We start from the raw sequence: 17,880 nt of genomic DNA, 5'->3' as shown, positions 1-17,880 counted from the left end.
CACCTATTAATTAACATTACATCACGAGTTAAATATGATGGAGTTGTTTCATTAAATTTTTATTTACAATTATGAAGAATTGTCACTTGTATTTAAATATTTGTAAGATATTTTGTCTCATGGGAGAAATAATCTTTGAACAAAAAAAACACAGAACGCGTGCAGATGTCTCGTGTTCCATATTTGGTGAGAATACTGCCATAACATGCATTATAAATGATAGTTTTAGTAGCGTTGGGCAAATACTTTTGTAAATGCAAAACTATGGGTGTACTAAATAAATTGAGTGGTTCTGATGCAATGCGCATCAAAAAGGAGGTCAGATATCATTATTATTTTGGTAAGTGAAAGGAAAAACGCATACAGACTTTGTTTACACATGAAAAGTAACAACTGAGTTTAAACATGGAAATGTCGTCACTTATTTCGGTATTTTTTTCTTTGATAAGGCATATCCCATGTGTTTTATTATTGTAATGGTGTTAGGTACTACTGTAAAATACTTTATTTTAGCTGGAATTAATTTTCGCTGAAATAATCTTATGGGTGTATTGTATGGAATTTATTTTCACTGATTTCTGACAAGTTGAATGTAAAATATAGGATAAAAAGGTATGTTCACTGGATTTTATTTACTCTGAATTATTCCTTCATCGAAAATAGCGGAATTTAATTTCAAGTGAAAATAAAGTATTTTACAGTACTGAATCATTAAAATATGACTTACCGGTTATTTTGATTACAGACACACACCTCAGTCCTCTGCCAATCACACATAAGTACATGTATTACTGATACAGAAATGATTGCATAGCTGATATCAAGAAATTTGATTTAAAGGAAACATCAATCAATACAACATAATGACCCCTAAACAAAAGCTCCACAAATGTAGGAGAATGCAATTTACAGTTTTTCTCATGTTATAGATGAAATAATTTTCTCAATTTCTGACAACAGATTATATGATGTCATACTTTACCCATAATCCTTTGCTTGAGAATCAAGATGGCTGACTACATAATACCGATAGAAAGTTGAATATCTAGAGAATGAAAACAGATGAAAAAAACTGTCAATTGCATTCTCCTACATTTGCTGAGCTTTTTCTTTAGAGGTTATTATGTTGTTTGGATTGATGTTTCCTTTAATGAAATTATCGAAGATCATACTTTTGTTTTGTTTTAACAACTTTACTTTCTGTCTTTTCAGCCAATTTTGAATCGACTGCAGTTGGATGACAAGCAGAATGTTGTCAAGGCACCGGAGAGTATGTTTAAGAGTTTTTGGTACTTATTTTCCTGGAGCTACACGTACTATGTACTATTCAATGGAAAATACGATATATTTCAAAATCCAGCGGCTATTTTTGAAGGTATGTAAGCTTCTTTCTTAATGGTTTAGCCCAGGTCTTACCCAAGTTTGTATGTAAGCTACTTTCTAATTGGTTTAGCCCAAATCTTACCTTAGTTTGTATGTAAGCTTCTTTCTTGTTGGTTTAGCCCAAGTCTTATCCTTTTATGCATGTAGGTTCTTTCTTATTGGTTTAGCCCAAGTCTTATCCTAAATTGTATGCAAGCTACTTTCTCATTGGTTTAGACCAAATCTTATCCTAATTTGTATGCAAGCTACTTTCTCATTGGTTTAGACCAAATCTTATCCTAATTTGTATGCAAGCTACTTTCTAATTGGTTTAGCCCAAATCTTATCCTAATTTGTATGTAAGTTTCTTTCTTATTTGTTTATCCCGAGTTTTATCCTAGTTTGTATGCAAGCTACTTTCTCATTGGTTTTGCCAAAGTCTTATCCTAGTTTGTATGTAAGCTACTTTCTAATTGGTTATAGCCCAAATCTTATCCAAGTTTGTATGTTACCTACTTTTTCATTGGTTTAGCCCAACTCTTACACTAGTTTGTATGTAACCTACTTTCTCATTGGTTTAGCCCAACTCTTACCCTAGTTTGTATGTAACCTACTTTCTCATTGGTTTAACTTAGTTTAGATTATTTGTAAGCATCTTTCTCATTGGTTCAATGGCAATGAGTAACATATAGTCATAGGCTAGAAATAGAACAGGGTAGATTTGTGGGACTAGTAGTAGAACAGAGAATATGTGAATCCCTTGAAATAGAGGATGAATACCACTTTGCGGCTGATCTGCACTGGCTCGGAAGATGAATTCTGATTGGCTAAAAAAACAAAAAAACTTGTGGCGTTGAATGCACGTTCATTGTCAGTATTGTTATTCAAATTCAAACTAGCTAATCATTTACAACCTTCCGAGCCAGTGCAGATTAGCCCCCACTTTGTTTTAAAATGCCCTATGTATGAAAACATTAGAAACATTTTTTTTACCCTCATGGTCAAATTTTGTCCAAATAATCCCAAATAAAGCACAAATTCTGAGACAAGAATGTATTAGCATGAGCTGACCTTTGACCTCAGGAAAAAATATTTATGTATTTATTTATTTATTTTTCTCTGTATTTGGGGAATGGGCCGGTGGCCTTCAAGAACAAATAAAGATTCATTATATAAAATTAAAAAAAAAATGAGTAACATATCTTATTTGGGCTCAGCCTGTACAGTTTTGTCTTGAACATTTTCTCAGAAATTCTGCCGCAGATATGAAACTTGACAGGTTTCTGTTTTGTTTTTTTTGTTTTGTTTTTACAGATTGGTCAAATGGTATGACAGTACCGTGGGATATATACATCTTGTATATGTATCAGTGTGGGTTTTATTTACATTCCATCTATGCAACTATCTATGTTGACGTTATACGTAACGATTTCTACCTTATGATCGTACATCACGTACTTACGGTAGTACTCATTGGATTTTCCTATTTAATACGGTACGTTTGGTCGCAATAATTTATACCTTACGATCGTACATCTCGTACGTTCGGTAGTACTCTTTGGATTCTTCTATTCAATACGATATGATTGGTCGTAATAATTAATACCTTACGATCGTACATCACGTACTTACGGTAGTACTCATTGGATTTTCATATTTAATACGGTACGTTTGGTCGTAATAATTAATACCTTACGATCGTACATCACGTACGTTCTGTATTACTCATCGGATTTTCCTATTTAATACGGTGCGCTCAGGCGATTGCTCTCATTGTGGACTAGACTAGTTCAAGAGAACTATTTCCACCATATCCTTGCCATAATCAGCTCTATTTCAGATTTGTCTCTACTTTGTGCTAACTATTCAATTATTTATTTCAGCTATTGTGAAATTTCGTTTCATTCTTTTTGTTGATATAGTCCGTCGGTTGATATGGCTGGTCAGGTGATAAGTCTGTGAATAAAAAATCTTAGAAGGTTATCGTTTTTTCGTAGAGCTGGTTGATACAAGTGGCGTCAAGGGCTTGTATTATCTACAAACTGAAGCTGAGTGGATAATACAGACTGTGATGTCACAAGTATCATGTTTACTGAGGTGCATATGATTGGCTTCAGTGTCAAACCTGTGTTAAGAGACCACCTCTACATCAAGTCCACCTGCCTACAGTGAACACTTGTAATGTACTGGGTGTCAGAAGTAACAAAACTGATACATAACATAACATAAGTGTGCAGAGTAATTTGCCAAAATATGCTTCATATTAGTAAAATACTACAAAGAATAAAATTATTGATGACAATGATACTGACTTAAAATATCATAATGATATGAAGTTTTGACGTTTCCACCACCAGACTCTTTCATCCAAATTTTTCTGCATTTTTTTTTTATATTTCTCGATATTTCTGGAAATGAATCATAATTTTGGAGCCAATTTTAGTTTACCCAAAACATTTGGCTATTTTTGTCCCAAATTTCTGAAAGAAAGACTATTAATAGGACTATTTTGTGAATTTGTGATGAAAAGAGGGAACTGGTGGTGAAAAGGTTAAAACTGTGCAGTAACTGCATGGGATATAGAAAATGATACTGTAGAATACTTTATTTTCGCTTGGAATTTATTTTAGCTATTTTCGCTGAAACGATGATTTTTTTTTCCTATATTTCACATTAAACTCATCAAAAATCAGTGAAAATAAATTCCATACAAAACGCCCAAAAAGCCTTTTCAGCGAAAATTAATTCCAGCGAAAATAAAGTATTCCACAGTATAACACTGTGGAATTGTGTTCATGTTTTTGTGTTTGTCTTTATTTTTGACACCAATTATTAATTTTTTGTATTTAGATACCACAAAATAGGACTGTTGGTCATTTTCTGCCACGATTTGACGGATATCTTTTTAGAGTTCGCAAAAATTTGTGTCTATACGAAGCACCGTAAAGGAAGAGAATACAATTCTAATGAGAATGCAGCAAATGTGCTGTTTTTTGGTTTCATGTGTTCATGGTGAGTAATCATGTATTTATGGTGAGTAATCATGTGTTTATGGTGAGTAATCATGTGTTTATGATGAGTAATCATGTGTTTATGATGAGTAATCATGTGTTAATGATGAGTAATCATGTGTTTATGATGAGTAATCATGTGTTTATGGTGAGTAATCATGTGTTTATGGTGAGTAATCATGTGTTTATGATGAGTAGTCATGTGTTCTTGGTATGCAAAAATGTGTTGATGGTATAATATGTGTTTATAGTGAGTAATCATGTGTTTTCGGTATGCAATCATGTGTTGATGATATAAAATCATGTTTTATGGTGAGTAATCATGTGTTTATGCCGAGTAATCATGTGTTTATGCCGAGTAATCATGTGTTTATGCCGAGTATCCATGTGTTTATGCCGAGTAATCATGTGTGATGTTGAGTAATCATATGTTTATGTTGAGTAATCATATGTTTATGCCGAGTAATCATGTGTGATGTTGAGTAATCATGTGTTTATGCAGAGTAATCATGTGTTTATGGTGAGTTTAATTAGTTTTTTCCAAAATGTGTTTTGATAATTTATTGTAACCCAGATAAACCTCAACTAGTTTCACTTTTTTGACTTGTTTCACTTTTTTTGATTAGTTTCATTTTTTTTGACTGCTTTCAATTTCTTGACTACTTTCATATTTTGACTACTTTCACTTTTTTGACTAGTTTCTTTTTTGACTAGTTTCACTTTTTAACTAGTTTCACTTTTTTGACTACCGGGTAGTTTCACTTTTTTTGACTACTTAAAATTTTTTGACTAGTTTCACTTTTTTTGACAAGTTTCCCTTTCTTTCCTTCAGGTATGTGCTACGTTTGTACTGGTATCCGCTCAAAGTCTTGTATTCTGCTGGTGCGTTTACTACTGCTGCAATGCCGTGTATCACTTCCTTCAACGTCATGCTGTGGTTGCTGCAACTTATAAATGTATACTGGTTTATGGTGAGTCTGCCTGTATTTCTGTCAAAGTTCAATGCTCCCCAATGTTTGAAATCAGGGACTTATTGATTGACCTCCTTACATATATGTGCATACATGGGTGTGTGGCCTTTCTATATCCAGCCATAGCTCACACATACATGGGCCAATCAAGTTCAAACTTCAGACATATGCACATGTATTCGTTTCATGATTGAATTAAGGATGGCTGAATAGCAGGCATTTTAATTTTCATTCATCTTGCCTAACTCTAAGTTTCGCTCCCAATCTATGATTGCATGCTTCTTTTGCTGTCTAACTATTCATGTTTTCTTACGCCTTAGTTATTCATGCCCCCCAATATAATGATTTTTGTTCTTTTACGCCTTACTCTTCCAGTTTCTTCCCTTCTGCCTGACTGCATGTTTCTTTATGTCTGCATGCTTCTTTATGTCTGCATGCTTCTTTCTGTCTGCATGCTTCTTTCTGTCTGCATGCTTCTTTATGTCTGCATGCTTCTTTATGTCTGCATGCTTCTTTATGTCTGCATGCTTCTTTATGTCTGCATGCTTCTTTCTGTCTGCATGCTTCTTTATGTCTGCATGTTTCTTTCTGTCTGCATGTTTCTTTCTGTCTGCATGCTTCTTTCTGTCTGCATGCTTCTTTCTGTCTGCATGCTTCTTTATGTCTGCATGTTTCTTTCTGTCTGCATGCTTCTTTATGTCTGCATGTTTCTTTCTGTCTGTTTTCTTTCACCTAACCATTTCAGTTTCTCTCTGACTAACTCTTTCAGTTTCTACCTCCTCCTGACTGCATGGTTATCTCCACACTAACTCTGCTCTTCTTCCTGCCAAACTATTTCTGTTTCAATCTGCCTAACTACTTCTTATTCCCCTCTGCCTAACTACTTCTGTTTCCCCTCTGCCTAACTACTTCTGTTTCCCCTCTGCCTAACTACTTCTGTTTCCCCTCTGCCTAACTACTTCTGTTTCCCCTCTGCCTAACTACTTCTGTTTCCCCTCTGCCTAACTACTTCTGTTTCCCCTCTGCCTAACTACTTCTGTTTCCCCTCTGCCTAACTACTTCTGTTTCCCCTCTGCCTAACTACTTCTGTTTCCCCTCTGCCTAACTACTTCTGTTTCCCCTCTGCCTAACTACTTCTGTTTCCCCTCTGCCTAACTACTTCTGTTTCCCCTCTGCCTAACTACTTCTGTTTCCCCTCTGCCTAACTACTTCTGTTTTCCCTCTGCCTAACTCTTCCGTTTTCCCTCTGCCTAACTCTTCCGTTTTCCCTCTGCCTAACTCTTCCGTTTTCCCCTCTGCCTAACTCTTCCGTTTTCCCCTCTGCCTAACTCTTCCGTTTTCCCCTCTGCCTAACTCTTCCGTTTTCCCCTCTGCCTAACTCTTCCGTTTTCCCCTCTGCCTAACTCTTCCGTTTTCCCCTCTGCCTAACTCTTCCGTTTTCCCCTCTGCCTAACTCTTCCGTTTTCCCCTCTGCCTAACTCTTCCGTTTTCCCCTCTGCCTAACTCTTCCGTTTTCCCCTCTGCCTAACTCTTCCGTTTTCCCCTCTGCCTAACTCTTCCGTTTTCCCCTCTGCCTAACTCTTCCGTTTTCCCCTCTGCCTAACTCTTCCGTTTTCCCCTCTGCCTAACTCTTCCGTTTTCCCCTCTGCCTAACTCTTCCGTTTTCCCCTCTGCCTAACTCTTCCGTTTTCCCCTCTGCCTAACTCTTCCGTTTTCCCCTCTGCCTAACTCTTCCGTTTTCCCCTCTGCCTAACTCTTCCGTTTTCCCCTCTGCCTAACTCTTCCGTTTTCCCCTCTGCCTAACTCTTCCGTTTTCCCCTCTGCCTAACTCTTCCGTTTTCCCCTCTGCCTAACTCTTCCGTTTTCCCCTCTGCCTAACTCTTCCGTTTTCCCCTCTGCCTAACTCTTCCGTTTTCCCCTCTGCCTAACTCTTCCGTTTTCCCCTCTGCCTAACTCTTCCGGTTTCCCCTCTGCCTAACTCTTCCGGTTTCCCCTCTGCCTAACTCTTCCGGTTTCCCCTCCTGTCTGTGTATGTTTCTAGCTCTTCCAAACTTTGTCGTTTCTGCAATCTACAATTTCATTGTTTGAAAAAAAATAATGGTAATTCTGCGCTGTGTCCCTAGGTTATTTTGCACTTCTTGCTACGCATGGTAACTGGACAAGTGGATGGGATACATGACACCAGAGAAGAAACAGGAAAAGGAAAAAAAACAGGAACAGTGACAAATGACATTCAACAAAACACTGAAGATTTGAACAATCACCAATCTAGCAACAAGTAAGATTTATTTATCGTCGTTGGGTACTGTGAACTAATTTATTTTCACTTGGAATTTATTTTGCTTAAAGGATGAATCAGTGATTATTAATCCAGTTTTCTATATTTTACATTAAACTTCATACAAAAAAAAAATGTTTCAGCAGAAATATTTTGTAGCAAGTATTTTGTAAGACTGTGAGACGGTTAATTATTCACTGGGTTTTAATTTTGCTTATTTCGCTGTCTGGAAAATGCGCTAAATTAAAACCTAGTGAATATGTAAAAAAAAATATTTTTTTTTTTTATTTTTTTTTTTCTTTAAATATTTTTGTGCCAGGCGACAGTTCTGGACATTAAATGTCACCGTTGTCACTCCTGACTTTTTTTTTGTGTGTGCAATTACTAGTGCTGACACATAGTGCATTTTGCCACAGAAGTCATAATCATGTCTGTCAAATGGCAATTTTAATGTTAAGGCCCCCCAAAGTCGCATTCGTTAGTGAATGAATCTCGGCCAGTGGAATTGGCCTTCCCACTGAGTCTGTGGCATACTCATCCAGGGTAGGGGTTGACCCTTTGATGTTCAGCCTAAGGTAGGATTTGAACTTGGGTCTACCGATCATGAGTCTGGAGCGACAACCACTATGCTACCAGTGACCGGTGACCGAATATGTAAAATTTAGCATAGAACGATAAATGATAAAACCGTGAATTTAAAACCCACTTAATATGCCTGAAATGGTAAATCAGCGAAATTTTAACCCAGTGAAAATTAGTCATTTTACAGTAAGCCACTATATCACTGTTTACTTTACCAAACATCTTGTTTTCAAATTGAAATGTCACTGTGAAGAGAGACTGCAATGCCAGGTCAGACCATGGTCACCTTGACTGCGTTTGACTTCTACTAATGGTCAGATTGCCAGGTCACACCATGGTCACCTTGACTGCGTTTGGTTTTTACTAATGGTCAGATTGCCAGGTCACACCATGGTCACCTTGACTGCGTTTGGTTTTTACTAATGGTCAGATTGCCAGGTCACACCATGGTCACTTTGACTGCGTTTGGTTTTTACTAATGGTCAGATTGCCAGGTCACACCATGGTCACTTTGACTGCGTTTGGTTTTTACTAATGGTCAGATTGCCAGGTCACACCATGGTCACTTTGACTGCGTTTGGTTTTTACTAATGGTCAGATTGCCAGGTCACACCATGGTCACCTTCACTGCATTTGGTTTTTACTCATGGTCAGATTGCCAGGTTACACCATGGTCACCTTGACTGCGTTTGGTTTTTACTAATGGTCAGATTGCCAGGTCACACCATGGTCACCTAGACTGCGTTTGGCTTTTACTAATGGTCAGACTGCCAGGTCACACCATGGTCACTTTGACTGCGTTTGGTTTTTACTAATGGTCAGATTGCCAGGTCACACCATGGTCACTTTGACTGCGTTTGGTTTTTACTAATGGTCAGATTGCCAGGTCACACCATGGTCACTTTGACTGCGTTTGGCTTTTACTAATGGTCAGATTGCCAGGTCACACAATGATCACTTTGACTGCGTTTGGCTTTTACTAATGGTCAGATTGCCAGGTCACACCATGGTCACCTAGACCGCGTTTGGTTTTTACTAATGGTCGGATTGCCAGGTCACACCATGGTTGACTGCGTTTGGCTTTACTCGCCATGTCAGACCATTGTCGCCTTTACTGCGCTTGGTTTTTCTGTGTTTTACATTTCTTGAATACCTGTTTCATGTGCTGACTTTTCACAGTCAAAATGTTCTGTAAATATTTCATATTTTTTTTTTTTTATCTACAGAATGCAAGATAACATCCCTAATGGCGTTGATGGAGTTGCTCGTATGCGTAAGAAAGCTAAGTAGATCTGAAAAAAAAAGGAAGACATCGACCACATGTAGTGTGTGAGGCCATTCTAGTTTGTATCTGTCCTCCCCCTGCTTCATGATGTGGAATTATACCAGATAAGTAAAAGTACATTCTACTCAACGGGGGATGCAGATGTTGAAAGGAATGGCAGCTTTTATCTTCTACCTCAATCATGTGTCAGAATTAAGTTTTAAACTAACCACCAAATCTTAGATAGTTTTTCCCTTATTTGATACAATTTAAGCAAGTGAAATTTATTTTTTGTCCCTCCATGCAGAATGTCATCAACTTCAAACCATGTGTATTTTTTTTTATTTTGACCTGTCACCCCTATAAAATAGTCCCATGTCTCAAATTGTTTTTAGGACTCCCCAGTTTACTGACAATTTTTTCGTCATCACAAATGCAATGTTTATAGATTATGCATAATACTGTAATGGCATTATTTATTCACTTGTTTTAATTTTGCTGATTTTGTAATTTTAAAACCATATGAACATGTGAAATAACAATAGAACTGATTGTTTCTCTGGCAAATTTGTGAACTTTAAAACCGAGTTAAAAGGCGTAAACATCAATAGAGTAAAAATAATTGCCAGTAAAAATAAACGTTCTACAGTATGATAGATTTATAAAATATGAGACGCAAGAATATGCAACTTGTATAATTGGTTACAATTGATGAGCTCATGAGAAGTGTGAGCAAGCGAGAGAGCGGCCACATTCCATCTATTACACAACCGTACTCGACCGCGTTAGCGCCCATGCCAGGCAAGCGCCCACTTTGCGCAATTTTTATATTTGGGGTCACATTCGGCAAAGCACCACCACCCTTTCAAAATGCAACTAATTTAAAACTTAGTCTTGCGTAACGTATCTTGGTAATCGTTTTTATATGATACAGCGTGGATATCGACCGCTGTGAACATGTTGTGAATGCGTAGAACACAGTAACCGTGCGTAAACTACGCTTCGACAATGATCTGTTAATACAAGTAAAATGCGGTAAATATTCCATGCCATATTCAGTTTACCTCTCAAAAATGGCTAGTTATTAGTTTTTTGGAAAAACCATGTTGTTTATTCGCTGAAATCAATTCCAACAGATCGTACTTCGACATCGATAATTCACTTCCGCATTGCGTTACCGGAAAGTCTTCTGGAATTTCCGAAGAATTGCGTCAGTACAACATTAGGTCAAAGGACGCTACTGCAGGTCAAATCTGCAAATGCATCATGGCGGAAAGTGATTTTCATCGAGAGTTTGCGTACGATCCAACACCTTCGTCAGTGGAGATATGACAATTTTGACTTTGACTGTGTTCCAACAGACTCAAATGTTTTTAATTTCGTAAGTTCTGGTGTTACGTAATTAATATTGTAATAAAATCTGCATATTTTTTGTGATCATTTCTGTTTCTTCATTGTGAAAATCAATGATGTCTCAACTAATTTCGTAATTTGATTTTCCCTCAAAGACGTAATCTGTCACTTGATGAATCAAATTTTTCATTTGCACTCTTTTTCGAGGGGATGCTCGGGTAAGCGCCCACCCCTATAAAATCGTGATTTTCTGAGTTGAGACCCCTGTTCGCTAACGCGGCCGAGTATGGTAAATAGGGTTTCAGAACGCAGTGCGCTTTGAAAGGGTTAATTGGAAAAAATGAGTGACATCATCTGTTTTCCAGCACACAAATTACATGTATAAAAATTGCTATATGGCTAGATTGACACTAATCGTAAGAACTTCTAGAAATGACGACTTTGTAATCATATCGCGCTTCGTGCAGCATTTTTCTCTTGCGTGCCCTCATCTTATAAATCCTAGAAATGAACAGCATGATTGCTTTGTCGCAGTCGTCTTGGCAGCCCATGGTGATTTGGCTGCATAGGTGATTTATCTCTGTTTATTCTATTCATGTGGTGTTAGTATTTTATGGTAATAGTTGCAATTCCTGTTGTGAATATTTATGCAAATTAGTATGCAAATGAGTATGCAAATTCATATTGGTACAGTGGTGTCAATTTGTAAGAACATTGTCAATTACATGCTTTTGAAAGGATGAAAAGACTCTTTGCATTTCTGACTCAAAATGAGATTCTGTAGAAGGTAGGCTGCTTACCAGATTGTCAGCAAACTCTCCCAATAAAGCAGATAAATACTTGATTTTCCATGACTCGTTGAAAAAAAAATGTAAAAATGGATGAGATTAAAAATTATATAGGAAAATTGAACAATTTTTGCTTCTTTTAAAACTTTTCAATATCCAGTCACAAGGAATGCTTCAGCAAAATGTATGCAAGCTCTTGTTTCTAGAATTAGCCATGAGAAATATGTGCATATATTTGCATATTATTTGCATAATTAGCCATGAGAAATATGTGCATATATTTGCATATTATTTGCATAATTAGCCATGGGAAATATGTGCATATATTTGTATATTATTTGCATAATTAGCCATGAGAAATATGTGCATATATTTGCATATTATTTGCATAATTAGCCATGAGAAATATGTGCATATATTTGCATATTATTTGCATAATTATCCATGAGAAATATGTGCATATATTTGCATATTATTTGCATAATTAGCCATGAGTTGTAAAGGACAACATTCACAAAATGAATAGAAATAAACGATTGATCAGGATTATAACTGTGGGGTGTCAAGCCTTGATGGAGGTAAAACAAGGCACTGTAGTTGGTACATTGGTGAGATCACAGATTTTACAAATATGTTTACAAATAGTCTACTGGGGAAAATTCACTTTAGTTTAGTTTCGATAACCTGACATTACTGCACAATCTGCTGGAATTTTTTTTTATACATATATATTCTAACTTTTTAAGTTACCAATTTTTGATCTGTCATCCCTAAAAAGTAATGGAACGTTCCTGTTTGTTTTTTGATAAGTCAAGATGACTGCAATAGCCCATGCAGCATGAATTGTTGACATTTAAAAAATATTTCAAAATCAGTTTTTAATTTTACTTATATTATTTGAAGTTCAAAAAAAAAAAATATTTTTCTTAGATTCCTACAACAAGGGGTTTGCATTTTTATTCTACTCCCAGAACAAGCCAAATGGTACTGTAGAATACTTTATTTTAGTTGGAATTAATTTTCGCTGAAAAGACAAATTGGGCGTTTTTGTATGTAATTTATTTTCACTGATTTTTGACGAGTTGAATGTAAAATATAGGAAAAAGGTATATTCGATGGATTTTATTTCCACTGAATCATTCCTTCAGAGAATATAGCAAAAATAATTTCCAGACAAAAATAAAGTATTCTACAGTATATATTTGAATAATGCTGTTTTATCAAAAAATATGATATGATACAAAAAAGTAGCCCTACTGTTCTTGTCCATTTTTATTTTGAGAGTGCTAGAGTCTTATTCCTTTGACAAACACACTTACAATTTGAGTGACTTTCAAAAGCAAAGTCTCCTAACTGACTATTTACAAATCAGCAAATATTTAGCACAAATTTTGATTTTCAGGCAATTTGGAAGAAATTTGAATAGGCATTTGGCTAGTATTTGATTAACAGAAATTTGGCAAACATTTGAATTTTATTTATACAAATTTGATTATTGGGCTCGAGTTTGATTTGTGGGAATTTGATTTTTTTGCTTGAATACTATTGGTGGGATTTTATGATTTGGCTTGAATTTGATTGATGGGAATTGGATAATTTGGTTTGAATTTGATAAATATTTTGGAGGAATAAATCAATGCTTTTATTCCTTCAGCGAAAATAGTGAATATTAATTCCAAGTAAAGTATTTTAAGGTAGCTTCAGAAAAGTTCCCCTGTTGGTTGTGTCAGTGTTCTCATTGTTATAGCTGGGAATATTGTTTATTTCTTTGCCAGCCATAATAAAAAAAGCCCATTTCATATTGCAGCATTTATTTACAAACTGTTAATGGTTTTAAAGATTTCTTTAAAAATGGTCTTGACGATGGTGGTGACAGAGTCAAAAAAGATTTGCACACACATTTATTTTTTGTTAATAGTAACTTTAACTAATTAATATTTTGAAAGCATTTGGTGAGACAACATTTTGTGATATTTTACTTCCTGCCCGATGATGCCAGTAAATTTGTATTTTGCAGTTTTATGACGTCCTTTGTACTACTTAATTTTGACACCATTTTTTCCCGACCACCAAACTATTGGTGTAAATCCCTCTAAATATTTGTGTGATTTTCCCCTCTAAAATATTTATATTAATTTTTTTTATAATTTTCATATGTCAGTATCAATTTTAGACCAAAAACACAGAGATTCTCAGTAATTTTAATGTAATTTTTCTTGAAATGCAACTAGTTTTATGGGACCAACTGATGGTTTCTTACAATGCCGGTGGGTTTTCCAAAACAGAAATCAGGCAAATAATTTCCATCCAAATTTCGGTGTGACACCACTCTGTATTTTCACTCATTTTGATCAAGACTTGTAGGTAATATGAAATTATGTCTTTTTGGTCCAAAATTAACCAAAAAAAAAATTTGAAAAACATGAGAAAATTTTGAAAATGTTGCTCTTAAATTTTGAAGCAGACTATTTGAGTCCATGAACAGAATTCTGTGAATATATTTAAACCGTCCTGGTTCTTTAGATTTATTGGATTAGTTTGTTTGTATGTTAAAATTTTTCAGATTCAATAAGTTTTGTTTTTGTGGTTGCATTGATTTGTTGTGAATGTATTTTTTTTCACCCAGCTGTGCATTTGATTTTTGTCCAAAAGCTACGTGTGCTTTTGATTTTTGTCCAAAAGCTAGGTGTGCTTTTGATTATTGTCCAAAAGCTAGGCGTGCTTTTGATTATTGTTCAAAAGCTAGGTGTGCTTTTGATTATTGTTCAAAAGCTAGGCGTGCTTTTGATTATTGTTCAAAAGCTAGGCGTGCTTTTGATTATTGTCCAAAAGCTAGGTGTGCTTTTGATTATTGTCCAAAAGCTAGGCGTGCTTTTGATTATTGTTCAAAAGCTAGGTGTGCTTTATTGTGCTTTGTGATTAAACTATCAATATGTGCGGGGTATTTTGCAGATCAGTTTATACTAAAGTTATTAATTTTAAATTAATAAATATTTATTTATATCTTTCTGATTTAATGGTTAACCACAGTCACAGAAAAAACAAATGATTTTCAGAGAATATGCCATGAGGGCGCACCAAGTTTTCATTTGTGATATGTACATTGCTAGTAACTACTTAATTATTTAGTGTTTATTACAATATTTATACCCTGTGGACCCTGTAATTTTATAATGGTATGTTCCAGTGAAATCTCAGTTCGATGAGTGCTATGCAAACATTTTTTTGGTGAGAGACCATACAGAATCTAGTGTCCTGAATTTGTGCAGCTTATCTTACTGTGGAATACTTTATTTCGCTCGGAATTAATTTTCGCTGAAGGAATAATTCAGTGAAAATAAAAATCCAGCGAATATACCTTTTTTCCTATATTTTAAATTCAACTCAACAAAAATCGATGAAAATAAATTCCATACAAACACCCAAAAAGTCTATTCAGCGAAAATTCATTCCAGCTAAAATAAAGTATTTTACAGTATACATTATGTATCTATGTTGTCCTGTTTTAATGTATTTCTATATCTATTACATTAGTACTAGAAATGTATGTTATTGACTTTAAAAAAAAAAACTAATAACAAAAATTAAAAAACATTTGTGGCTCACATTAAAGAAAAAAATATTCAGAATTGGTCCATTCTGAAGATTTATGTAAATATCTAGGTCAAAGGTCATGATATTAAGCTGGTTTTTTTCTGTGGTATGTAATTTCTTTTTATCTACATTTGTTGCAAGAATAGTGATTTGTAACCATGACAATGTTACTAGTGATTAAAATTTATAAATTTACAACTTTCTAACGCAGTCTTATACCGTAATTGCTTTATTAGCAACGCATGTCGTATGTTAATTACAGAGGTATTTACAGGTTTTTTTTTAAACAAAGGGAAAAGGGGCGCAGCGCCCTCATGCTATGGCCATGCGCCCCCTTACCCTGGGAAGCAGATCCTCTGGCAACCATAAAATTCTTAAAAAAGTTGTATGTGTTTTATGACTGTTGATTCACAAGAAATTATTTATTTGTAAATCAAATCATTTTTATGTTTCATTCCTCGGAGAACTCATTTGAATATGTGTCGTGGTCATGTGACTTTCACTCGCAGCTTCAGAATTGTATTCTTTCTGAGTATAATGATAAACAGTGCATCATACCCCCTTTGAATGAATGGTATGACCCACTTGATGGCATGCTATGATTGGTCAGTTTTGAGTAGGGGTTTAAGTAACACTGTTTTGATGTACTTAAAAAATAATACATTTCACTTATTGTCATGCTATATAAAACAGATGACAGTAATGAGAAGGGATTGGCTCTCGTTGAAGAAGAATTCTACAATTGCATATACTGAGCGCCGACGACCATCTTGGACTTGTATATTTCGATTTTCCTGATACAATTTTTAGAACAAATTTGTTTTCTTGAAATGAAAATTGTATTAAAAATTTATAGATAAACCGCTTTAATATCATGAGAAATAAATTTTTTTGCAAATTTCGAGGAATTCGTATAATACTATAGCAGTGTAAAAATTGTTCCGAAATATCCTGGAATTGTAAAAATTTCCTGGAATTGTGAAAATTTCCTGGAATTGTAAAAATTTCCAGCAGTGAATATTACACAATTACTCAAGTTTGAATCCTTCATCCACGAGAGACCTCTCTCTACCACACCTGTAGAGGGTGCTGTAGTTGTGCATCTCATTAAATTTATGTAATTCTTCACAATTGTGTTTCATGTAAAAAAAATTAAATCATTTAACGTATGTATTCATTGGGAAGTGGCTCATTATTTCTACAAACTTATGTAACTACTCTTATAGAGTTAATGTCAAGTTCAAACGTGTTTAAATAATTTTCTTTGATATTTAAAGCGCGGTAGTCGTTGCGCTGCGCATGTGCGAGATACATGGTCTCATATAAACAAAGATGGCGACTTTGACTGTTGCGCAGATCAAGGAGTACGAAATGAGACGTTTCCAAGTTTTAATTAATCAATGTTCATGTTATTGTAAGGTCAACGTCGGTAATCAGTGCAAGTCGCGCCCAGGTCAAACCTCATACTTGTGATTTCCATTTGAAGAGCGCATTGGATTGTGGGAAAATCAATGTTTATCAACACAAATGTCGCACATGCGCAGCACGACGACTACTGCGCTTTAATTTTGTTAAAAAATACTAGAATATGATTTATCATAAAATCGAAATGTCGTCATGGCAATGAACAATAGTATTTGTTTGATGAAATACTGTTAAATTTACCTAAAGTAACGTATATCCTTAAATGCAAATGGCCGCTGAGATGATAAATCATACTGTATTACCGGTACTTTTCATCAATGTCCATTTTTAAAGGGCTGTGGCCGTCGCGCAGCACATGTTCAAATTTTGTGTAAACAATGTATTTTACACATGCTATAAGTCCCATATCGAACAGGACGTGGCACAACCACTGCCCTTTAAACAACATTATTTAAACATGTTTTCCCTCAGTGCCTCTTCAATAATTAATAGAAATATAAAAATGAGATAAAAACCATTTTTCATGTTTAGTGAAGACTTCAGATTATGATTGAAATTTAGAGTTTTGTCAAACATTTCCAAAACCTTTGTGTTACAGACATGTCGCCCTCTACAGTTTAAAAATGTCTATTTTATTTGTGTACATTAATCAAGTTATAGTCGTGATGTCATTTTCATTCCATTAAATAAATTGTTTCTTATCCGACACATGTTTTGTCATTTTGTCTGCAATACACTGGTAAAAAGATCATTGTCCCTGATTTTTGTCATAGTCACTGTTGTAAAAAAGTTATTAAGAGTAGAACGAAAAACGTATATGTTGGCACACTGCCAATTCATCAGTGATAATTTATTTAAAATTTGATTAGAATTTAAAATCTTTCAAATATATTGTTATGTGAATTCATCAGTGATAATTTATTCAAAATTTGGTTAGATTTTAAAATCTTTTAAATATATTTTTATGAGAATTCATCGATGATAGTTTATTCAAAATTTGGTTAGTTTAAAATCTTTCAAATATATTTTAATGAGAATTCATCAGTGATAATCTATTTAAAATTTGGTTAGTTTCAAATCTTTCAAATATATTTTTATGAGAATTTATCGGGAATAATTTATTTAAAATTTAAAATCTTTCAAATATATTTTTATGAGAATTCCTCGGTGATTATTTAAAATTTGGTTAGAATTTAAAATCTTTCAAATATATTTTTATGAGAATTCATCGGTGATAATTGATTTAAAATTT

The 17,880-nt window shown here is 34.7% G+C and overlaps 1 protein-coding gene across 1 annotated transcript; it reads left to right on the top strand.

Annotated features, from left to right (window-relative positions):
• Positions 1–1,221: 1,221 nt before the first annotated feature.
• LOC102807300 (ceramide synthase 1-like) lies at positions 1,222–17,334 on the top strand. The gene is made up of 6 exons (XM_085494561.1): positions 1,222–1,375; positions 2,677–2,857; positions 4,213–4,374; positions 5,206–5,344; positions 7,468–7,622; positions 9,431–17,334. Exons 1-6 carry the CDS (start codon positions 1,273–1,275, stop codon positions 9,492–9,494), a joined length of 804 nt encoding a protein of 267 aa, XP_085350687.1. The 5' UTR covers positions 1,222–1,272; the 3' UTR covers positions 9,495–17,334.
• The last annotated feature ends 546 nt before the right edge of the window (positions 17,335–17,880 follow it).

The sequence above is a fragment of the Saccoglossus kowalevskii genome, chromosome 20 (assembly GCF_978046115.1).
Source record: "Saccoglossus kowalevskii chromosome 20, keSacKowa6.1, whole genome shotgun sequence".
NCBI classification, from domain to species: Eukaryota; Metazoa; Hemichordata; class Enteropneusta; family Harrimaniidae; genus Saccoglossus; species Saccoglossus kowalevskii.
The sequence above is the reverse complement of the archived record's forward strand: the minus strand, read 5'-3'. Positions and strand labels throughout refer to the sequence as shown.